The 25,751-nt window shown below is 34.4% G+C and overlaps 2 protein-coding genes across 2 annotated transcripts in view; both read right to left on the bottom strand.

The window, feature by feature from the left end:
• The window catches only part of LOC105685253 (regulator of G-protein signaling 7), a 46,155-nt gene extending 41,974 nt beyond the window's left edge, over positions 1 to 4,181 (bottom strand). The window contains exon 1 of the mRNA XM_012399204.3: positions 3,389 to 4,181. The gene's annotated coding sequence lies outside the window, so the exon portion shown is untranslated. The remainder of the gene's footprint in view (positions 1 to 3,388) is intronic.
• A 1,644-nt stretch (positions 4,182 to 5,825) lies between these two features.
• LOC105685173 lies at positions 5,826 to 25,704 on the bottom strand. Its single transcript, XM_012399032.3, has 11 exons — positions 25,340 to 25,704; positions 19,424 to 19,521; positions 18,869 to 19,015; positions 18,656 to 18,775; positions 18,344 to 18,494; positions 17,958 to 18,087; positions 17,693 to 17,846; positions 17,362 to 17,550; positions 17,151 to 17,270; positions 13,479 to 17,017; positions 5,826 to 11,513 (listed from the first exon to the last, which is right to left on the bottom strand). The coding sequence occupies exons 1-11, from the start codon at positions 25,617 to 25,619 to the stop codon at positions 11,504 to 11,506; spliced, it is 4,938 nt and encodes a 1,645-aa protein (XP_012254455.2). The 5' UTR covers positions 25,620 to 25,704; the 3' UTR covers positions 5,826 to 11,503.
• Positions 25,705 to 25,751: the final 47 nt, after the last annotated feature.

The following is a 25,751-nucleotide window of genomic DNA, read 5'->3' as shown; positions in this document are numbered from 1 at the left end:
AAGCCTCGTCGTTTATACCTCGGGACAGATTTATAATCTTTAAATAACTGAAATATAACTCACAAATCATCGTGAGAAACGAGGTGGCAGCACGCGACATTCAAAAAGTTTTATAATATACATACATTTATATACCTAGTGCCTACTAGCATCTGTAATAAAATTTATTCTTCCTAGTTGTACACGCGTACGGGGACACGTATAAATAAGCTCGTGCCAAATATTTGTTTTCCCATTTTTCTATAGAGCAAACTTTGTAGTCGATCGGCTGGAAATATTTTCATTGATTATGCTTTGATCAGATATTATATGAAACTTTTGATCATCTATATTCGAGGCCCACATATCACCTATGTTATGCGTACATAAATATACACGTGCATATCATTCGCGAATATCAATTGCATAATAAAATAATCATTGGTACATCATCTTTTTTTTTTTTTTTTTTTTATATTTTAAAATTAGTCGAAAATCAGTTTGAAATTTTTCATGATGAAAATTAGACGAGCTCCCGGTCTCTACAGAAAAGACGACAGATATGAATTTTCGCGGAGGCAAAGACGATAGGGCATCGCAATATCCGCGCGTGAGCGAGTCAAGAATCGACGTATAGCTGGTTTCCATTCAATCGATCAAATCCTTGAGTTCTACTTTGATATTGCAATGCATATATGGGTATATAATACGTGCAGTACATACGTGTATGTGTTGAATGAAAATCGTTCTACCTACACATGATTCTATATGAATATGTACGTACGTAGTTGCAGCCCGCGAATAAGTCTAGAAAAGTAAAAGAAAAAAAATCCTGCCACTGTATTGCATGTATATATAGTATACGGGGATTGCAGCAGAATTTCCATGACCGTAGTACGCGCATATGAAACAGGTGATGATATTTCTTTCTACGGATTCGAAGGGAGAAAGAGAACAATTTTCGAAGCTGCAGTAAATCGTAAATCAGCTTCGATGCAGATAGCGAACGAAAAATTCCACAGAAATTTTGTTTTTTATTTATCGTGAACTAACGAATATAGCTGAGGACGTTCACTGCCGATCAGCACGCGTTTAAAATGTTTATGATAAGAATTTTAATAAAAATATACCTTCCGGGCACACTTCTATGTGGACAAGATTGTATACAAGATAACCTTATATTTCACACTCAAGATGTTTCTTTATTATTGTAAAAATATTTACATGTATAATAAGTAGTATTTCATGTTACGATCGTAGACGATTTATTTATGGGTAGTAAAACGAGGAGATTTATTTTTCCGTGAAAAATCAGTCCGCCATATTGTTTGGGAACGGACGGCGGTGAATTCGTCGTTCGGTTGATCAAATCAGATTTCATTATATCTACCCAATCGAATCCGCCGAATGATCACGACACCAAAATAAACGTGGCAACAAAAATCCACACAAAAGATTCTTTCAGAATTTTTCTATACCATATCAAAAAGAATTCAATGAAACTTGTGGCTGTGATTCATACATACAACCGCGTTTTCATCTTTTCATTCTCATATACCTATTATACACGTACATACTTTTTTTTTATGTTCCGATCGAAGTTGAAGAAAAATCTTCAACGTAAGACTTAATCGAGTGTGGATTTCCGCTCGCGAATATCGTATGTACGGATGTATATGTATACATATTAGACTGGGCCGAAAAACTCGACTACTTTTTCTTACTAACGGTACTTTGAAAATATTATTTGGCATAACGAAAAAAATTATTCTGAGAATTTGAGCTCCTGAAGAGGTCTATCATCGCAATTTTTGATTTCTTCCTACTGAGCGGGGTTTTGATTCGTATCTTACAATCCATGGCGGTAAGCGAAATTAACTTAGTGACTTTTTTTGTAGAAAATTGAATGCTCTACAAAAAAGCTCTCTTTGTGAATCGTCGTCAATCTAGCCGTTTCTATGCAATCGTGCCTCAAACATTGAACTATTCTTTCAATTTTGTTTTTTGACTTTGGATATTTGTAACTACCACTAATAACAATATTCAAATGAATGAAATACATACTCCTGAAGGAAATTCGATGCGCTACAAGACATTTCTTTTAACATTTTTTATTAAATTCAATGCTTTAAAAGTTATTAGTGCTTTTGAATTCAACTTCAACATTGAATAACTTAGAGTGATTGTAATGAGAAATGTTAGATGTGTCTTGTAGCGCATCAAATTTCCTTCAGGAGTATGTATTTCATTCATTTGAATATTGTTATTAGTGGTAGTTACAAAAATCCAAAGTCAAAAAATAAAATTGAAAACATAGTTCAATGTTCGAGGCACGATTGCATAGAAACGGCTAGTTTGACGACGATTTACGAAGAGAGCTTTTATGTGGAACATTCAATATCTGGTTACGCATTTCATAAATAACTAACGAAATGAAATAATAACTAATGAGGCATGTGTGCAATTTTTTCCAAGGTGATGGTTGACGATTATTATTTCTTATATGAAACTGGAGACGCGTTTCGATCGACATGAAGCTGCCGTTCAGAAAAAAATGTAACGAGAATAAATAGAGATACTGCTGTTTCGGAAACATACCCACTCGTCTTTTTATAGTTTTTCCTTTTGTATTTTATCTTCCAAACGACCGCAACGTTGAATGAGGATGTTAAATAATTACGGACACGGCAGAACGTAGCGTTAATTGGAAGATAATTAGAGCTACTGTGTCTACCACGTGAGAATGTCTCGGTGTCGCGTGTAATAAATACGTAGGTATGATATAATATAAATTCATAGGTGTAATTCGTGACTTGTAATGTTTGTATCTAATGAACAAGTTGACTGAGTATTAACAAACACGGAAAGAGCTGACGGGACTTTTTATCCCGACAGTTTATGTACACGTCCAGATATCATACGTACGTATAATGTGCGTACATATAACGCCCTTTTATCAATCGGTTTGCTTTGTCACAAGATATTTCACGGCTATTGACATTGAAATTCGAGCGGTTCTCGGGACAAATGGTATAACATGAAACCGTATTCCGCTTGTGAAAAATCAAAGTTAAGAAATTAAGAAATGTATGTCATAGGTGTGGCATAGCTAAAGCAGAATAAATAAATTCTGCAACAAGTGCAGAGATCCTTATTCCTCAACGTGTGCATATTTTTGTACGCATCTGACCGATCATCCCAACTATTTCATTGACGGGATAAAATTACCATTCCCAACGGATTATCGCTAAATTGGAGACTGTGATTTGTCTGGGCTGAAAAATGTGTGTTTTTCGAAAACTTCAACAGCCTTTCATTCTAGTATAATTCCTTTTCGTAGGACAGGTGAAAAAAAGAAGTCGAAACAATGGTGCATCATTACCAAAATTGACAGAATTAATTTGCTAACCTGATCAAAGAGATGAACACACGTGGTCTTCGTCGTCGTCCTTCAATGAGTTGAATAACGTTGGAATGTATGGCCTTGACAAAGCTCGTTGGAAGTACGAAGCTTTCATGTTATCATTGCGTACAACGGTTATAATCAGATGGGAACATCAGTAGTTCCCTTTATGTTGTTCTCGAGTGAACAACGATGGTATAATTTACATTCTTCGAAGGAATGTTCCTCTCCCCACACTCTACTTTTCACTTGAAGAATGAAAGCTTGACGACGGCTTATCAGTTTATTTCTGATAATGCATCCAGTCGATCCGGTAGAAATTAATTACCGTTATGGAACGTCGATTGTTTTCTTTCACTGATTCTGCACGAACCTGTGAGTTATCTTAAGTATGACTTCAGCAACCGCGGTAATAAGTGTGTACGATTTAAAAACAGTTACAAAATTATATCGTTATACGGTCAACTTGATCAACCACCGCAGCACCACGAAGAACATAACCGATTTATAAAACTTTTATACCCTACGTACTCGTAGTTCGATAAACGCCTGTAGAATTGAATGGTACGATATAATCGTGCGTGAAATTATTAATATCAATACGCTAATATTATGGTTTTAGCTACCGTTCAACAACGGTGACTAACGTACGCGGAAACTTGGATAAAACCACGAATTCACAATCAGTGGTCAGCTGGATGCTGCCGAGGCTCTTCCAACTCGACTCGACTCAATTTTAAACTTCTCTTCTCGTGCCTCGACCCTCACGCGAATGGTTAATCCGGTCGACCGACTACGGAGAGCTCGGAGCTGGAGGCAAAACGGAGGGGAAAAGAGAATGAAGGAGAAACGGGACGAGCGCGCGCACTCGATGCGTCGCCTAGCCTTTTCTCGGGATTCGAGGGACTCCGGGACTCGTGTTTTCACCATCTCTTTCTGCCCATCTACTCTTTTCACTCACAAGTCCCGTAGAATATGGACTATGTATAATAACAGTATCCCGGGAGTCTGCCAGGAGCGACTGTTGCTGGTCGCCGTATGAAAGGCCCAAGGATTTTTAGAATACGAACGTGTCAAATGACTGGTCCACGAAAATCTCAACCGATTTTTACAACTCTAACTACAACGCAGCTCTCCCTTGCAAATTTCACCTGTGAATTCGAAGATCCCTTTCAGACATCCCATGGTTGACACAACCAGGTTCCCTCACCATTTTTTTCAGCAATCCAGAAGACACCTAAAAAACGCTCGTCTTTATTCCAAATTTTCTGAATATTTAAACTATCTTGAATTCGACCAGTTTTGAAATTCTATGAGAAAAATTAACGGCAATTCCGTATTTGAATTTAATTATATTCAAAGTAATGATTTTCTCGATTATCAAACACTTCAATTTTCATTACATGATTGAATCCTGCAAGAATATTTACATTTCTGTACGTAAATTAATCGCCGTTCGGTTGACAAAAAAGTGGCCAGAATAATCTTACCCATTTGAAGCTGGATGAATGCAGATACTTTTCTTTCTGTGATTTTTTTCAGAGAATTACAAAAAATGTTCGTCAAATGCGATACCAAATGAAAATGCAATCTCATAAACACATACATACATAAAATCTCGACCATTCTTTGTGAGTCATAGAATACGTATATTTCTGTTCTTATCGGTTACTTTGGATATTGAAGGGTTGGATCAACGAACCAATCCATTAACCGTCATCTCATCGTAGATGCGTGTAATATAATATTATACGTATAGGGATTTGACTTTTTTCTATAGATATATAGTTATACATACCTATGGCACTGCAATTACATTGACGCAGGATAATTTAGGAGCGTCCATTTTTCAGTTTATTTGAAAGTCTAGAACGGTGTTACCAATCGAAGAGGGAAACTCAAGTATGGGAAAAATAATTGTCTGGACTCACAAATTTCATTTCGCGGCGTAATACATAGGAATCAAAATAAAAGATCGCTCGACGATATATTCACATCTCTTTTGGCAGAGTCGTTGTGAGAGCGAAACGCAAAAAAAATTGCTTCAATCAGTCGATCGTTGAGTTGTATGAACCGAAAGAATAAAAGAAAAATAAGAAACGATGAAAGGTAACACAGTAGCTGATGCTCATTGAATACGCAATTCTGTTAATTGATAATAAATACAGACAATGGTGTATTGATTCTCTTTATATAGGAAATATAAATTGCTATACATAAACAAAAAAATGAGATACACTGTATAAAATATACCGTGAAGATATTATCAGTATAATTTATATTAAATGAGCGGAGCAAAATATGTTTAATTTATGTCGATCAATTATACTGTAGTAATAAAAAAAAATAATAATAATAACAACAACAATAATAATAATAGTGATGATATTGATAATGATTACGATTATGATTATGATTATGATGATAATAACAACAACAATAATAATTTTTCATTTCGTTTCATTAATAATTCCTTCATTATTTTCTTCGTTTACTTATTAATTTTGTCGTACTAAATTACATTTTGCACCACTCCGTTTAAAGTACACGAAACATTGAAGTAATGGTATTCTCATATATTATGAATGTAAATATCGTGTCGTGTTATTGGTATAATTTTTGGATTAGAACACCGTTATAACTATACATATATGTAATATACATTATTTTCAAACATTATTCATACACACCGACATAATTTGAGTGTATCTCAATATATTCATTATACATATACATACATAAAATTGATAAGTTAATCTTACACTTTTACAAGTTTTGAAAGAAAGTTAAATTTTATGTTGAAGTATAGTTTCTCGCAAAGATGTACACACGCAAGGTGTAAATTACGGAGCTAACAATAAGTTAGGAAAGTTGTACCAGACAATGTGCTCCGTTCGAGCCATCATTTTTCCACATACTCAAATTATTCAGCATAAGAAAGTTATCAGTTATCGGTAAACATATTTTCATCATAAACAAAAGTCCAGATGAATTTTACAAATTCTCGTATCAAAGAATGAATTATTTTTTCAATCCCCATTATCGCTTGATCAGTTGAATATGCCTGCCTATCAAGAATTATGATTAGTACATTGCAGCCATGCAACTCTTCAGAATTTGCAAACAGCAGCCTTGAATTTTGAAAAACCGAATGAGGTTTTAAAGTACAAATCAATCTTTCTTTCAGCGAGAAACATCGAGTAACGAAGTGCCTTAGTTTCGATCAGGACTGATTCACTGCTTTGTTATCCGAGACATTGGAACAATGAATAATATTCGTTCTTCATCAGTCTTATAGCGAATCTTTGTTCGCTTTGAAACAAACAAAGATTAATAAAATTTCTTGTCACACATTATAAAAATCTGTTCAAAAACTTCAATATCAATTGTGAATTAGTCCCATGAACCTATGTACACCTATCCTGTACCTATCATGAAAATGCCATTTTTTCCTCATGCTGATTCTTCGTTTTCTAACAAGTATATTGATTGATCGTAATGATTCATGTCTTGATAAGTGCAAGGCGCAGGTTGTTGTTCAGGTGAAGTGCAAGTAACGCTGTTATTGCGCTTCGACAAAATGAAAAAAATACCTATTTGGAAGTGAAAAATCATTCCATGCTTCTCGATAACCACTGGGGGAACGGAAGCGAAACATAAATTTTCTTAAGTACATTTTACCAAAGATAATGGTAAAAGTGCAGTGCTCAGCTAAATGAATCTGTGGAACAAAGTTAGGGACTACCGGGCAAACCAATGACTCAAGTATGCCAGAGGTATTCTTAATTATTGTTAGTGTTATACCCTAACGTAATACTGCGCATGTGTATGATGTATACAAAGCTTGGCAAAGAGTGGGTGAAACTCTTAGGAATATGATTTTTTTTTTTCAAATCACTTTGATTTTGCAATTTTTGCAACTAATGCTCAAGCCCAAGATTATATTCTTTGTAAGTGGATAATTTCTATTTTTTGTTTTTTACTTAGTATTTTTTATTTTTTGATTTCAGTTACATTTCTCTTTCATAGTGAATAATTTTTTCCGTACCAATCATCCGCGTGTTTAATAAATCTAGAAAAAAACAGTCGATCAGTTGTGCATATAAAGTACTGGTGTTGGCATAAGGTGTGGAAAAGCCACTTATATCGTTTAATTCGGATAACAAGCTTTTTAAGCTGTCATCGCTTAAAATACAACTGAATCGAACGTCCTCAATATTTAAGAATGTTGATGGTACTTAAGAAATCACTTCTGCATGTTAAATGTGAAAGAAATAATGTTAATTGTACATACATCGACATAATATAATGCGCATTCTGCACATTACCATACTTTCGGTTCACATTTTAATTCGAGTTGTTCTACCTAACAAGTACATTATTTGTGTATAGATAATATGAAGGATTTGACCGCCAAAACGCTTACTACACATTACTTTGCAATATTCATTTTCAATATTTTGATAGATTGTATTCATCATTCTCCTTATTGGTACAGGCAGGTACGACAATATACGTATATAAAATAAGTGTCTCATGCCGCGTGCTGATTTTTTCTAATTTAAGAAGAATTATTAAAAAGATGAGTCCAACTCTGAATGTGTAACGCTAGTGCTGAAGCGATGAAATCCTTTACTTAGAATTAGAGGTTTAAGTTTTGTGAACCCTTCAATTAATAACAACGTGTATTATTATATTTTCGCATTACGCAGATGAATCTATGCTAAGTGATTAATATTATGTTTGACGCTGAACTTGTAAATATCTTAATACCTAATAATGAGATTTGTTCTGTCTTTTCTTTTTTATACACTCGTTATTTAAACTTTTTTTTAAATCTCAAATTTTTTCTTTTTCTTCTCAAATGTTTTAACATAAGATAGCATTTGAGTTTCTGAGATGTCTAGTATCCCATCCCACGATTATTATGTACAAATAAATGAATCTCAAATATGTTAACAATATCTATAAACTCTTAAATATTACCAACAAAATACTGAAAATTATATGTATGTACAGCGGATAGAATTGTAATCTTATGACAGCGATAAACTCAGCTGGCTGACTCACAATTTATTAATTCAATTCGTAGAATTCTTTTCATACACAGGTACTTTTATTTACCCGTTACGTGTTCATGATTTAGTTGTAAGATACAACCGCTTCCAATAAACTATACATTCACTTTTGAACAAATTCTCCTGTAGCACAATACACCCATTACATCCCTCATATGCTATCAAAAAATGATTTCAAATTACCAATGAATAATTCTGTCAGTAATAATTTATTGCCCTTTAACATTCAACTTGTGTCAATCATAATTCTTTAGCCGATTGATATCACTTGTTCACAATAAAAGTGACCCTTTCCAATTCATTGATGAAATGGTACAAATATGCCCTGCTACCATTGTCATATCGAAATTATGATCGACCGTCTAAGATCATAATAATCGATTTAACAAAATGGATAAGCTGCAGAAACGCTATTTCAAAATTCCCCAACAACCGAACAAAGAACCGTGAATTAAGTGGGTGTATTGCGCTAACAACCGACGATAGCGTCGTTACAGTTATGTTATTTTACAATACAGATCTCAGGGTTCAGTGTATTTCTACTCGCACCCAGAACTTTCGAAGCATATCATCGTATTGAACAATCGTTATAAAATTCGATTATAGATAAAAGATCAGTCTGAAGACAATTTAGCAAATATCAATGGAAGTTTCATTATGAAACAATGGTCCAGATTAAGTCTTGCATGGTACGCAGTGATTGATTTGAGCCAATTGATAATTTTTTTTTCTTTTCTCCAAGAACACAATGACGACTAAACGATTTAAGTTTTGAAATATGAATAATTTTGTATCTTTTTTATACAAATTAAACTTTTACAACGATCTTCCTTACTGTGAAAACGTAAGCAATTGTCGTGATCGCCAAAGAAATCGGGGTGCATCATACCGCTACCTACACTAAACATCGTTAAATTTGTACACATATAAATTGGATATAATAATTCGTCTGCGTATAGATTATTCATCTTGTATTTATGTATGTTGGTAAGTATGCGTGCATGTTCTTAAAAAACCCAGCATGGGCTCTTTATTAATTATTTTTATTTTGGTTTTTAAACAACCGCGGATTAAAACTTTATGTGTTTGCTCTGTACATATAAATGTATGGCGCCATTGTAATAGTTTGAACACAGACTTCTTTTAATTAACACAGACACCAAAAATCGTGCATGAATTACGTTACATTAAGTTAGTGGATATATAATATGGTACTTTGCATACCTGAAATACACATTATGCTCACACTGAATCATGATAAGATAAACACGTGATATTTGTGTGTCGTCGTGTGAATTCACTCACATAAATTATGTATTGTATGCTTTTGAATTTTACACAATTCAAAATAATCTTATAATAAGTCGTATTTTCTCATCAGACCAGTTCTGAAGCAATTTCGGGGTTCGGTATCAATGAAAAAAAAATAAGAAACAGATCTTGACGACTACATTAGATCAACGACTAAACTATAATAAGAATCGTATTATCTTGTATTTGTTTCAATATTGAACTTTTTTTTCATTATTATATCCGATAAACTACCTTGAAAAATAAATCCGATTAAGTTGCCAGCTAAAAACTCGAACGTCTATTTTTGCTCACGAAACAGATATCTCACAACTAACATATTTTAAAACTTCATATCAGAGTTAACAAGATGATACAACACATACAAATAAGTCATTCTGGCAAGATTGAAAATCTCAATATAACTATTAGGTTTGTGTTATGCTTATCTTAATTCACGTGATTTGATGTAATAGTCGGGACAATATCAGGTCATTTCAATGAATACAGGGCAAATGAATAACAAATGAATACAGCGTCTTCAACAGTGTTAAGTGGAAGTATTTAGTTTCTCAATAAATTTCGGGTTAGAATTTCTAATTAAAACTAATAAGTACAGCTGGTTATTCGGTTTCGTGTATTTTTTTCTTCTATGAGTGATAAATACTTTTTTATTTTAGACGTTTAGTTTGCATAGCTGTCAACTTTCTTGGGCAAGCAACGATATAATGTGAAAAAAACATGAGCTGGTTACCTCGCGCCATGGTTGAAAAATTAATATACAGTGGCATCTAATACGGTGCAACTCTATTTCGGTTGAAGAAAAATTTTCTCAACAACGAAAGATATAATTATCCGATTGTGTATTAGATCACATTATCGATTGAATAGTTAAACAATATTGGTTTTGAGTAAAAAAGAGTATATTTGTATTCGATACCTATTCCCATAATGTACATGCAAATTTGAGATATTTCAGGTACAACTACGTAAGGCGAAACCGAAGTGAACTCTACAAGAAAAACTCATCAGTCGAATAATATTCGTAGCAAGAATATATTTTTTTCAATACCTCGATTTCAGATGCACCGTAATCATAGAATCGTTGCTCGTATTGGCTTATACACAAGATACAGTTGAGCAGCTGACGAAAAAAGCTGAAGTCTCGTTGAGAATATTCAATTGATGTGAGCAATATCATTTTATGGATTCAAATTGTCCGAAATTACTTGATCTGGGGGATCAACAGAATAATACCAGGTGCATTCAGATGCAATATGTAATAAAATATACAAATGAAAAGGCACGTAATACGGCTGGCTAACTGGAAGATGTTGAATACAAATTAAGAGCAACAGATGTGTAAATGAATTTTTGGTGGTAGGCTACCTTTGACTCAGAGCTCCGCCAAAAACGCAGCCAATATAAATAAGCTCGAGAATATATACAGATTACATAGATTGTTCAAAACTACATTGCTGGGTGATAAGATTGGATTGTGAGAACATATTCTACACTCGACAGTAACGTCGATACAATTTATACAAAATTATAATTCGTCAAACCGATTTGATACATGCAAAAGCTGCTCCTCCGTTAGACTCGCCAATTAATCGCCCGTCGATATCGAGGCTCCACTTCTCGTTTTGTTTGTTCAAACTCGTCAAAGTTGAAAAGCTTTTCCATATCAGCGTCCTCTTCTTCCGAGTCGCTAATTTCCTCTGTATCCTCCTCCGAGGAATCACTTCTCTCGTCATTGGGGACTGCAGAAATTTTATCATCTAAATATTTATCTTTGAAACCAATCATTATGTACAGTGTACACGTACCAACACGTGAGTGAAAAGACCAAAATCATAATTATTTGTTAAGGAAAAAAAATGGCAGAATTTTTACAATATGCCAGGAGCTGATCTCACAAATTCACTTATTGGAATCATGCTAAGAATTTTAAAAGCTAGCAAACAATTTTATTACAGAACAGTAATTCTGGACTTAAATTTTGTTATTACATCCATTTCTATAGACGCAAGGAATAGAACCCAGTCATTTATGGGCACATGTATTAATTTAATGAGCATATAATTTACAAAGACTATCACATAGCAAGAAAAACGCTACATAGGTTTCAGTCGGTTTACCCAAGAGCTTTCAGAATCCATTATTTTTCATATTCATATCATTATATCCGAATGAGAAAGACAATTTATACTATAGGTATATCTGATATAGGTATATGGCAAATTTCATTGCATTGGGGAATCAATTCAGTTGTCACTTAGCTGATTTATAATTTAGCAAATTTCATATGTTTGTGATCCCAAATCATTTGAGTAAGCCATTGTTATTGCAAAGAATACGTCAATGTGTTAGTTGAAAGCAAATGGAAAATAAAGTCAGTAGTGGTGATTAGGAACAAATTCAAACTGATAATCAAATAAAAATAATGTAAGATATTAAAATACTTCTTTATTAACAACCATTACAAAATTCATAATATTTTATATCGAATTCCTACAATACTTCTCTATACTATTTTGAAATACACTTTCTTTGCTAACATAAATGTTTGCTATGCCTCTTTCTAAATAAATTCTAACTTCTTTCAGACGGTGAAATCGTGATAATTGCCAAATACCATGAAAAAAATAATAATAATAAATAAATAAAACAATACATTGAATTAAAAGTGTGCAGAAATTTTCAACGCGATAGAAATTACTTTTAATCGATTGAAATATGCAAAAGTTTGTAGAATAAGTGTAATGAATCGTTGTTAATTACAACTGTTGAGCTCACAAAAAAAATCAATAAAACGTTGATGATATAAACACCCTGATATAAAAAATTTATTTTCTATTTTTCAGATGCATCGTTATAAACGATAGGTGTTAAAAATGATAAGCCAATGTGCAGTAGGAATAGGTGTTAATAAACAGGATATAGCTGAAGTGTAAAAAAAGTAAGCTTCCTTACATGTAAGCAGAATATAATATTTGCAAGTTATATTCGACAAAAAAAAGCTCCTAACGGTACAATTAACTTATGTGAATCAAACATATACAAATAAAAATCTTTTTTCCTTCTATAGACAATTGACCATTTAAACCATCCTAATACTCATATCAAAATAATAAGTAGGGTCAGCGTGTAAAACATATTGTGACAACTCAATAAATTTTTAAACCTATTTTGGTATGTATAAGCGAATATTATAATGACAATCTTTAAGCTATGGGGCACGATTTTTCCTTCGAGAAACAGTAATGTACAAAAGACTTGCTGTTTTGCGATAGCTCTATAAATTATTTGTTTCCGATTCTTCACGACATATAACGCTAAAAAACGAAATATCGGCTGTAACATAAAAGTCCAAAAATTTAAAAAGAAAAATCTAACCATTTTCAAAATAACATTCGTCTCATAACTAAAGTATCGGGTATGTAAAGTATTTCCTCAAAATTTGCCCTCACATATTCTCTTTATGTGCTGCAATTAGTTCATAGATTTCAAACTGCACTACCCACAAACCCATAACTAATATAATCGAACATAACATCACCCGACAAATTCCATTTGGCAATAAAACAAAATACTATAACCAATAGTGATTGATTATGTCAAGTATGAATGTCATGGCGTTATGTGCATTGCTGAAAGTTCAGCCGCTTTCACGCTATTCGAATTTCATAATCTGCTCTTAGCTGATCTACAGTTCAACTACTCACCTTGTAGAACAGACAACCGCCGGACACCCAGATGTCTCATTGTCTCTTCCATCCAAGCATACTTCAACCGACAATTCCTCTATGGATTTCTCACCCTCGATTGCTTTAACTTTTCCATGGTCATCTCGTGAGCATATAGAAGTTACTACCATAGTCTGAATATTTTCCATAGATGAATGACTTTCTACCACAGCAACAGTTCTGCACATGATTCCTTCTTTGGTGCTGACTTCAGTGGAAACATTACTAACTTTGCATGATTCCACATCTTTGAATGCTTCGTTAAATTCACTAATGTTATCTTTATTGTTATTTATTGTATCCTTTTCTGTAGATTTTGTATCATCATCTTTAATTAATTCATTGTTTAAATCCGATTCACCACCGGTGAAAGACCATTCCGTATCTATACCGGATTCTGTACTTTCTTGAAATAATGGTTCTTGTACTCTACTTTCAGAAATGCTATCAGCTGACATTGATAAGTTGGTTTCTTCAATTCCAGAGTCATGACTATTCCTGTGCACGCCTTTTGATTTTTCAATAAACAAGCTTGTAGGTGACTGAACAGCTTGGGGCATGTTGGGTTTCAATTTACTTTTGTTACACGGAATATTCACACTGGAGTTCGATCGTTGAATTCCTACTAAATCATTTGACTGGTTCAGAGTAGGCTCCAAAGGTAGGACATAATCTTCAAGTGTTGCGTCGATGGAGATATCTGTCATACTGAATATAAGCTCGTCACCATCTGATCTATCAAACTCTACAGAACCTTCGGCAGATCCAAATGCACCTGTTATCTCTTCGATCACATTGTCTTGATGATTGGAATTAGTTCGTGTAGGATCGGACATTTCAGACGCCTGGCACATAGGTATTGCAGCGTCATTTTGAGAACTGTCTTCATTTAGTCTCAATGGCGACTGGGAAATGGAAAACTGATGTTGCGTTAGCACGGGTTCACTCTTGAGGATGATGTCAATACAATTTTCTATCTGTTCATCACGTAATAAGGAGTTGTTTCTGATGGATACCCGTCCGTTTTCAATATTGCTAACGTTATCTTTAAACATATCTCCTAGCACTGGAGTGGATGAATGAACTTCTTTTTGAATAGTTGTACTCTCAGGGTGCAAAATGTTATCCAAATGGCAAGTATTTGTGTCTCTCGATTTTTCCGAATTATCTGTATGTATACTATGTAGAATAGCAATATTTTCTACTTGTTCGCTACCAGTAACTTCGTTATTACCATCTATATTGTACAGCGCGTCGGTGATTCTATTTTCTATCAAATTCATGTTTCCATGATGTTCTTGTAAATCTTCAATTTTACTATTGTTACTATATCTATCGGTCTCTCTGGCGTCATCATTTTGACATAAATTTGTCGCAAGGTTGTCTACCACATCTACCACAGCCAGAGAAACATTTTTTGTAGTACGTTCGAACAATGGAGTTATTAAGATATCAACAATTTCTGATTCCCCTAAAGTAACTACATTAACCACGTTCTGTTTATCACATATTATATTACGAGGTGAAGAATTTCTATCACTAGTCAGATTAATACTGTCTGTCGTGCTGCTATCACATACTACTTCTTCTACTATTTTCGTATTTTCATTCGGTATACCCCCTGGCTCCACTTCAATTTCACTTATTTCTAAGACCGAATATTCAGGTATATCTTTCAACTTAGGTACACTTATAGTCAGTTTGTTGTCCAGCATATTCACTGACACATTATTTACAGTCTCATTAGAGTCTAAAACTGTTGTATTTGGTTCAACAGCATCTTTTAATTCTAAATCGTCACTTCTATTTTTATCCTTAATTTTTGATTGCACATTTTCAGGTAACGGCTGTTCACTTATCCTATGCAAAGTTTCATCTTCGATTTTGCACTGTGGCAATATTGGAGTTTTATCATTAGTATTATTTTCGAATTCGTTTGAAGGGTCTTCTTGACATTGTTCAGGATTTTCGATATTTTTACCTAATGTGAATAAACATTTCAAAGGAGTGTTCTTATTCACCTCTGCTTCATCTTCGAGCTTAGCTGATGCAAAAACAGACGTCAGTGCTTGGATGCTAGATAGATGTGGTACACTGGAGGATTTCACCGGATCTGTCTTGGCAATTGATTGTGGAGCATCAGATACTGATCGCTGTAAAGGTGGTTGCGGCGAACATTCTCTACTTCCTCTACCCTCCCTCAAGTATTGATGGAACTTATCCCCTAGCGACATCATGTTGCTTACGCCACTCTGTAAAGGATTTTTTAGTTCCAGTTTTTCAACAGATGCCGAACTAGAAAACAAACTTCCTGGATGCTGGAACAACCCTAATAGTTTTTCCAAACTAGACGGGGGTTTTTGGATGCATGAACTTTTCCGAGAACGGGATTGTGACAAGACACCATTGTCAAGAGCAACACTGTCTTCTGCAGACTCCGATGAAGCTAAAGCATCTTCTCCTTTTCTTCCGCTATCTGATGACACTAGCGTCATGCTTGTAGATGAATTTTGATTTGCGTTACTTATTTGTACCTGTCGATCATTTTTTTCTTCAACGGTCAACGAAGTTATACTAGATGTGGAAAAATCGAAATCCACGTCATTCTGTGTACTTTCGTGGACCGCACTAAATGACGATAGTCTATTCACACGTTCCGATAAAATACATGGTTCACTTTGCTTTTCACTTTGTGATGTGGAAACAGTTGAGATCTTGATATCGGGATTTTCGTTACTAACGTCGGTTATAATATCCTTGACGACACATCGCATTTCCCCAGTTCTTTCAACTTTAACAGTTACCTCACTTAGATGTGTCATATTCTCAGAACTGGGATTCACACTAGGGCTGACATGCACATCAGGTTTGTTCTTAGTAGCAATCGGGTCACTCACATTAGCGTCTGGATTTGGTTTAAAGACATCATCCGAATCGTCAGAGTTGGCTTGATCACCAGAATCTACTTTGAACTGAAAGCCAACCGTGACGTTGGTGTTAGTGGAAGTAATCACAGACTTGGGAGCTGGCTTGGGGTTTGCCTGCTCAACTACCGTCACACGGAATCGAGATGCACCAGTGGCGGGTGGAAAGAAACAAGTGGGAGACGAACTGCGGGAAGGTGGTGTCACAGGAGAAGAAGATGCCGATGAATTGGAGCTCAATGAGGTTTCGGATACTCTGGAAACAACGAAACGGCCACGAGAGGGACTGGGAATAGGGCTTGCAACTGGGGATGGGATTGGACTAGGAGCAGGTGACCGAAGACGACCGCCACTGGTTCGTTTTGGTTCAAGCAATGTTCGCCCGGGTCCCTCAGGGAAAATCGGGGGTGGAGAACGAGGCAGAGTCTGACAGGTGAGTGAGATCTTACGAGAGCTCACGCTAGACAATCGGCTACGATGTTGTGGACTATCCGATTCCTCTGTACTTTCATCTGTTGAGCTAGGCTCGTCATTATGAGTACAATAACTTCGGATCTCATTAACCAAGGCAAGATATTGCTCCAATGTTCCATCCTGGAACAATAGAAAAATTATTCAAATCTGTCAAGGCCTTTCATTATACTGACATCAGACTGAGGATAATATCTGAGCATTGAAAAGAAGGAAATTCTAAATTTGAAAAAATAGTTTACCGAATTCAACTCACCAATTTTTTGCGAGGTTGTTCATCCAGGTCAAGCTGTGTGACACTTTTATTCTTTTTCAGAGCATATGCAAGTGCTACCAAACCGGCAACTTGCAAGTGGTTATCGCGTAAATCAATTCTCTATAACAGATTTATGTGATGCAAGTATTAAAACTAATTGAGTTGTGGTGACCTATATAATCATCTAGAAATTTAGTATCATGGAACAAACCTGTATATGGTGATTCTTTGCGATTATATCTGCTAATGCAATTGCAGCTTCGCATGTGAGATGTGTAGACTGCATCCCTAATCTCAAAAGCGTACGATTCTGTTGCAACGATTCCTTCATTATGTGTAGCGTATCATTAGTGAGCATATTTTGTCCAATATTTAGCATTTCCAATGATTTACATCGCGTCTACACGAGAACATGTTTTTATTTTATTGTCATTAACATTAACACATGCGTCACATGCACATATCGCAACATACATATCTATATTCCATCAGACCAAGTTCATTCATGACTATCTGAACAATCGGTTTGAAGTTGTACTCACAATTGCTCGAGAAAAATGCTGAGAGGAATTTCTAGTTATGTGATTGTTCCATAGTACTAGAATCCCTAATCCCTTTCCATCCTTATCATCAATTCGTTGTTCAATTAAGCCATCAGAAATATGGCCTACCCCAGAATCTTGGACGTTGTTATTGCTGATACAATAGAATATTATAGAACATAAAAATCAAGGACACCAAAATGAGCCAGATGATTAGTAAATTATACTTTCTCATTGAACAAAAAATAAAAAAAAAAGTGCCCACCTAACGTCAAGTAATTGTAGATGATTATTGGTCCTCAGCAAAACACCAAGCTGCATTGCATCTTGAGGTCCGAGATCATTGTCAGCCAGATATAATTCTTTCAATCCAGTATTTAGTTTAAGAGCTGCAACTGGAAAAATGAACACACATATTTAGGAGTGGAGCTTTAGATAGAAGTAAGTACAGACTGCGATGTTTCCTACATTTCTTACAATGAAATGGATAAAAGGCAGCAGTCGTAGACCGAATGACAAATTAAGTTAATTATTAGATTCATTCTGCATAAAGGTGACTGACTAACTATGATGTGATCCCAGAAAATGATTTTAAAAAAAAATGAAGTACCTATCTACTCTCTAAAGAAATAGCGAGATTGGAATAAATACCCAAAATAATTGTGGGTCTGCCTGAGAGCCCACAATTTTCCAGCTTAAGAACTTGCAGGTGTGATGCAATCCGTAAAGCTCGGCTAAGTATTGGCATATGTTGTTCGTTGAGGGTAACATTCTTAGCTTCAAGCTGTTCGAGACATTGAGTCTAAACATAGAAGAAAAAAGATATTGGTTTCTCAGTTGAACAGTTTCTGATTGTGTTTTGAATTTTGTATTTTGCAGCTAAATATTTGAGGAATCTAAATTATATTGATATGTTTTGAGTGTATAAAATGACTAAAAAAATGACTATTGAAATAGACATACTTTTTTGATCATTTGTGAACAAGCTTGCCAGCCGCGTGTACCTATGTTCTGATTGGATGAGATGTTCACATGTACCGCCGACTCGTAATATTCCATCATATCAAACAGGGCGACGCAACTCTGAAATGAATTGTTCACGTCAATTAGGAAATTCATCAAGGTGTTTTATGAAATCCCAACATTTCGAATATGAGTAGTGTTTCCTTACTGTACCTCATCATCTATGGACGTTTCTTCTAAACTGATGTTGTGGAACTGAACTCTTTTCAGAATCTCTTCCAATGATTCACAATGGCCTTGTTCCAGCGTCTGGCCATTTAGACTTAAGGTGTCACAACGGTCATGTGTGATCTCAAGTTTCTGTTCAAAACAATAAGTTCTACATTATTTCAGAGATCAAGAAACTTTACAGCAACTGTAAGCTGTTTGTAATGATTTTTTCTGTAAATTCTGCATCGATGAACATACACAATGAAATATGGAAATCATTAATTTAATTTTCAACCAATATGCTGCATCAATTGATGACTCAATCATCCCTTGTAAGAAATATCATTATCATATATTGTGTAAGAAAGATTTGAACTATCATACAAATCTGAAAGTTCATTATTACATTACTTATCATTCCTGGCATTCAATGGTATCCAAAGTACTTCACATGAATGGTGGAACCTCAAATTTCAATTACTTTCTATTCAATGGAGACAATATGAGCTAACTTATAATTCTAAAGTATGCATATGAATATAACTAAAGTAACTTTACCTCTAGCTGAGCTAAAACACTTTCCAGTGGTTCGGTATTATGCCGTAAACAGGAGTTCCTGTATGTCGAGATCAAGTCCTCACGGTTCACATTCTCAGCTGTAAACAATTATCTATGTCTCATTCACATTCATAACAGGTTGTTCGATTACATAAATATACATATTTGTGTTGTTGTCTCTTTTTAATTGTAACATATCGATGATATTAGGACCATAGTTTATGTACACGTATACAATATGATATATGAAAGTTGATGACGTATAACTTAATTAATGATGGAACAAGCCAAAGGATTAGTGGGATGAATATTAAAACACAATATGAATCTGTAATTAAAAAATATGTATTTTAATTCATCTATGGTACACCATACAGTTTGTTTTTGTTTTATTCCTCATTTTGTTTCTTTTTATATCTCCACGAATGTAGTCTGGTGACCAATTAATGTGTTTATGAAGTTGATATGAAGTAGCCGCATGATTTTTTATTTATATGTCCTTCAACTAGGACTATAATTATACGTAGTCGACATAAGTAATAATCCGACAATATTTTTAGTTGAATGTATCAAATTTAGTCAAAGAAGTAAAGTTTATTGTCAAGCATATACTATACAATCTCTTACGTTAGTAAGCCTCTCCACAGAACCTTAGGTCCAGCCTCTTTAAAAGAATAATTTCAATTTATACATCACGTATGGCTATTCTGATACAGCAGAATACGAGCCTTTATTAATGCAATCATATTGCAGAAATACTCTTCGGTGAATCAACCCAATACGCAGGCTTTTGTACAACTGCATTTGAACTCTCATGTCTTTCTGATTATGATATTTAAATATAATTTGTCTGGCACAACATTCAGTGATATAAACTTCAAGAATCATGTTGTTATTTATGTCAAAAAACAAAGTAGTATCGAAACTTATAGATTGCCTGATTTGTTTGGGAAAATTCACATATTATTATAATCACCTAAAGATATTATTGCTCCAAGAATGAGTTACATTGGAACAAACAATTAAATAAATGGATAATAGTGTTGTTTGTTTGTTATTTCTCTAGACATAGATGCAAGCATAAATTTAGTATTATATCAGTTAAATTACGATTACAGATAAGAAAGGTCTCACATGTTTACCAAACTCTGGAAACAGCTGTGTGGATAGCCAACGACAGCCCCATTTTCTGACGCAATGAAATTGCCTATGCTTTGCTCATCTTACTGCAGTTATCCAAGTAACTTCCATTACAGTGTATGTTTGACTTTTAATATCTTTGAGATTACTTGTAAGTTACTTTTGAAACTCTCAGGATACTGAATCCGTAATAAAGATAAAATTTTTTATATCAGTTTTATGACTAATCTGCTATCCTACTATTTTTAATTTTCCAAACTATGCCTGTTACTCAACAAATTCTCAGTTGAATGGCTGTACTAAAGAACATCAATTCTTTCCACTCGATCTTAATTTCTGATATGAATAAACTGCAAATTATATAGCTGGCTAATTAAAATTCAAAATAATTGCATTTCCTCGAGATCGATGAAGCGATTGATAAATTTATTTTGTCATATATACTTCATAAAAGTTCATACAACATCTATACAGTAGCGATTAAAACTATAGTGGATATAAGACTCCAAGGAATTGATTAATAGAACTAACGCAGTATGGTATCAAGGATGTTTTCATTTGGGTAGACAATGGCTGAAATTGAGCTTTGAAAGGAATCTTGGCTACAGAAACATTGGTACACCCTTCAAATTCCAACGAAGTTTTCGTATGGTTATCACCGGTATCTCCTAAATCTATGAAAGTTGTTAGTTTCCTGTGATCGAGCATTTGTAAAGTCTTGATAGTTTCAATGACCAGGGAGGCGTTTGCTATAGCATGAGCGCACTTAATTTCCGACATCAACTGCCAATGGAATTTAGAGTTATTGAAAATTTATTAACTAATAAAAGGAGAATATCTAGAAAAAAATTAGCTTTGTAAGAATTGAGCGCTACATTATATGTGATGGTCCAGTAAATAGGTTGATTTGTGATAATTAGCGAGTCATGGAAAATTGTAATATTAGCAATATTTCAATAGAGTTTGGAATCAAGAACCTGTAGTAATTAGTAAGTAGTTATGTGATAACTACTGCTGTAGGTTTTCAATTTCATCGATGAACATTTTGAGCTAGTTAGAGGAAATCAAACTTTTTGCCATGATTCAACGAATTTTAATTACCCGTGTCATTACCCAACATGAAAATGCTATCAATAAAATGCTACTACTAGCAGTGAGTCACTGGGGTGCTTCGTGTCCTTAGTGAACATAGAGTTCTTACGGAGAGCCCAAGAGAAGTATCCATCTAGGGTTAATCATAGATTTGTAATATGCAATGTAAATTTTAAAAAAGAGTCCTGTACATTAACAGCCTAACATGATTACAGATCTAAAACTCAGACCTGAGGTATTCTCAACCTATATTCTGTGTACAAACACCTGTCGTTTAAAAAATTATGCAATAATTGTATACTTCATTCAGCTAAATCTAGTTCCTTCTTTTGATGTTATGTAAATTTTTAACAGCCAGTAGAATTATTAGAATAATTCCAGCATGTTGTGATAATTCTAACCAGAAGTTTTTTAAAAGATGCTGATACAAATGAATATATTCGATATAGCGATTTTAAATTAGAATTAAATGGAGAATTGAATTGAAATCTGTTTGTTGATGGAAGAAAATGTTTGGCAGTGCTCAAATTTGGCCTCAATGGCAAATGAATTTTATAGGACTCGATGAACAATTCGATGATTTATAAAACATTCTGTAGTAATAAATTGTGAGCTGACGACCACATCACACCTTGTCCACTACTTTCTCGCTCGTGATTTTCTGTCAGACTTATGAATTTATTCTGGACGTTTGTATGGAATATTTCAGACTAGATATAACATCACATCACCATAATTAGATCAGATTATACATAATATTTTTTATAAATCCAGTAAGCAGTATAAACCTAAAAAGATAACTTTGCTTAGAAATCGAAGAGACTACGTACAAAAACAATTACTTTTAGTTATGTCAAAGTGATAAATTTGTCAATCCGATTAGAACTACAGCAGTTGATAGCTTATCAATAACAATACTGTTAGTTATTCCAGACGACTTTATTTTCCAAGATCATTAAGATTCTATATAAAATTGACTTATGCACAGGTATTAAACAACACTCATAACGACATAACGCTAAAAATCTCTTTTGGCAAGATCACGAAGATACTATTATTAAATTTGAAATGAGTCACATTTTCCCTACAAGCAACTTGCACAAACATGTTATTTTTACCTAATTTTACGAGGGTGTGCTCTTAACACTTAGATCTAACGATGTCTAAACACAGCAGACAGATAATACTGAGTTTGCTACAAATAAATAGAATATACTATTTTTCATTAAATTGGTGAATATTATTTGACAAATTGTTCTGGAAGTCTGAGATCTTTAGGTTTTCGAAGTTAACGCATGTTTCCTTGACAATAGAAGACTGGACACTGATGCTTGAGTTACTGAACTGTCTTGATGAAAATATAGTTTTTCATATCCGCTCATAGCACAACGCATTTTTATTCTGCAAATCGTCTCTTATATAGTAGTGAAGTTGAGGGCTGATTTTTACACATGACAACAATGACCCATTTATAATCAATACCCAGTGGATTGAATGTAGTTGATTTGAACTTTGACCTATTCAACACTTCATGTAAATAGGTCAACCTTCTCCGATGTTCAAAACATTTGTATAGTGATATTACATATACATATATATTCATATATGCACACATGTATAAATATATATTGATACATATATATATATATATATATATGCCAAAAGTACACCATAGAGTTACAAGTAATTAAAAATATAGATATAAGCAATTTTGCAACGCGTAGAAACGAAGTTAATCTACTTGTTTCAGAGTTTCTATATACCATTAAAAATAAAATATTCTTGGAAGTACTGATAGTTCAAGCCTCTTGAAAGCACACGTTGTTTAATAACTAGCTTATACATACATATGTAGACATGACTAACTCTGTACATTTAACTAGAGGTAAGTCTAGAACACAAAAAATGATGAGTTGGAATGAAAAAAAAAAATTACAGCGTGTGATATGACATTGTGGGGCATTTAATAAAAGAGTGGAATTCTAGAGGTCTCGACTAATGAACACTAGTTGCAGCATGCACTGAGAGTACCAGCGCAGTGTCAAACTTAAAATTAGTATACAATCTTGATTGTGAAATCCTAGGCATTCTTCGAACAAATAAGATCTATAAAAAAGCCTGACAGTTGGCTGACAGCAACTGACGTGGGCTTTGCTTCAATGCAGTGCTTGGGCATCTGACGACAGCAATCGATTTACAATACAGAAGAAAAAGTTATGATACGAAAGAAACAGCAAATAATACTATATGAAGAGACATATATTTATTGCCTAAATAATGAGAATACTCACTAAGATTATCCTCAATTTATCGATTTGTTCAATGAATCAGTTGGGAATATTTTGAAACTAATCTAACAAAACAGTTTAAATATATTTGCAATTTCGTGTTGCATTGAGAAGTATATTCAGTCCACTTAACACACTATGATTAAAGGCTTCATTGGTTTTAGTCAAGTTTAATGGACGTTTTGGTAACAAGCACCATCGAATGGGAAATCTTGTATGCAAAGGATTAGGCTTTTTCCCAATACTATCTGCCAGACAAATTTGACTTTCAAAATGAAATCAATGATCAGTAAAAGCGAACACAGTTCATGATGAAACATATCAAGCTTGTGAATTAAAATCCATGAGACGACATAGTAAATTTGAGCAGATCTATTTGGCAGATGACTCTTTGGCACATATGTTTTGTGGTAACGTGACAGTTCAATTTTACAATGCAATTGATGAAATCGGCTGCAGCTAAGTGAGACTCGAAATAAATTTAATGGATCAGAAAAAGAAAGAATTCTCCTAATGGGGCATGTAGAGCCCATCCTGGTTTGCAATGTCACAATCGAAATCAAATGTCACGCTGCATAAACAGGCAGCCTTGCCAAATGGGTTTCTGATGTGATGTAGCAAATCGCTAAACGGTAATGATGTTTCAATTGTCAAAACAGGAGTATTGAGGCTCAATTCTTCAAAACTTTCCAATTATTGAAAAGCCAAGAAAAATGGTAAATTTTTCTACAAATAAATAATGATCGATGCAGGTATGACAATGATCAATGGATGAGTGGATTAGCTTTGGTATTTAGGTAACAGATCACGCTTATACTCATAGTAAAGGAACATGTGGACTCTGTTACACAATAATACCTAGATAACTGATTCTCCAAATAATCTATCACATGAATAAAATAAGTAAGACCTCGAAGAGTTCCATTTAAATGAAACTTTTGTACACAATGTTCTAAAACCTAGGCTAGACAATATCCAAGACTTGGGGTTATAAACCATGCAAATAAAAAAAAAAATGGGAAATCATCCAATGATGTTAGACGCCACTCAAATAGCACTTGATTTAAAATGAGAAAAAATTAAGTATTTTTTCATGCAAATCTTAGTCAGTAGTTGAGATACAGAAATGAGGCTCTCGAGTAAAAAAGTGTCATAAATGATTGATTCGGATATAAAATGAGTTGTGAAACTGTTAGAAGATATACATGCACTGAAGGACTGCTCCGATACTTTGGAATGATAAAAGTCAGCAGTTTTGTATCAAGCATGAAGCTAGAACGAAGTAACAAAGTATGAATTTGGTTTTAAAGATTTTTTCAATGAAAGACAACGTAACGTTCAACTCTGACTCTGGAGTTGATTCTTTGATAAAATTTTGATGCGGGTTGGTACTTACCGTACTCCCAGGGATTGGCTGGCTCCAGGTAGCCTGTAACCAGGTGCGTATCGTTGGAGGGAAAGCTCACCCTTCTTGGCGGCCATTTCCTACGGGCAGCTAATGCACCACCAAATTTTCTCTGATTTGAAGATGTACCAAATCTTGGCCTTCGAGTCGTAGTTTGGCTTGGGGTCTCCGTTGGCGATGAAATAATCTGAGTCTGATCAGAAGTCGCCAAGGTCGGCGGCGGTAAGCCTTCGCTGGAAGTTTCCGCGGTTGAATTCCCTCCCTGATTCATATTTCAGGGAGCCTTCAACATATTTAACCACCAAAACTCACGACGCGGTTACAAATGATCAACTAATAGAACCTTTGCCAGCAACAGAGCAACTTGTCAAAGCGCCCATCAAAAACACACTCGCTGATCACT

This window comes from Athalia rosae, chromosome 1, assembly GCF_917208135.1.
Source record: "Athalia rosae chromosome 1, iyAthRosa1.1, whole genome shotgun sequence".
Classification (NCBI taxonomy): domain Eukaryota; kingdom Metazoa; phylum Arthropoda; class Insecta; order Hymenoptera; family Athaliidae; genus Athalia; species Athalia rosae.
Note: the sequence above shows the minus strand (reverse complement) of the source record. Positions and strands in the feature narration are given on the sequence as shown.

Excerpts from the sequence above, each read along its gene's own strand:
- LOC105685173 (XM_012399032.3), bottom strand. The coding sequence starts at position 25,619 with ATGAATCAGGGAGGGAATTCAACCGCGGAAACTTCCAGCGAAGGCTTA. Across the intron at positions 19,016-19,423 it reads GTGTTTTAGCTCAGCTAGAG|AAACTTGAGATCACACATGA; the intron begins GTAAAGTTACTT and ends TGTTTTGAACAG. Across the intron at positions 17,271-17,361 it reads CAAAGAATCACCATATACAG|AGAATTGATTTACGCGATAA; the intron begins GTTTGTTCCATG and ends AATCTGTTATAG.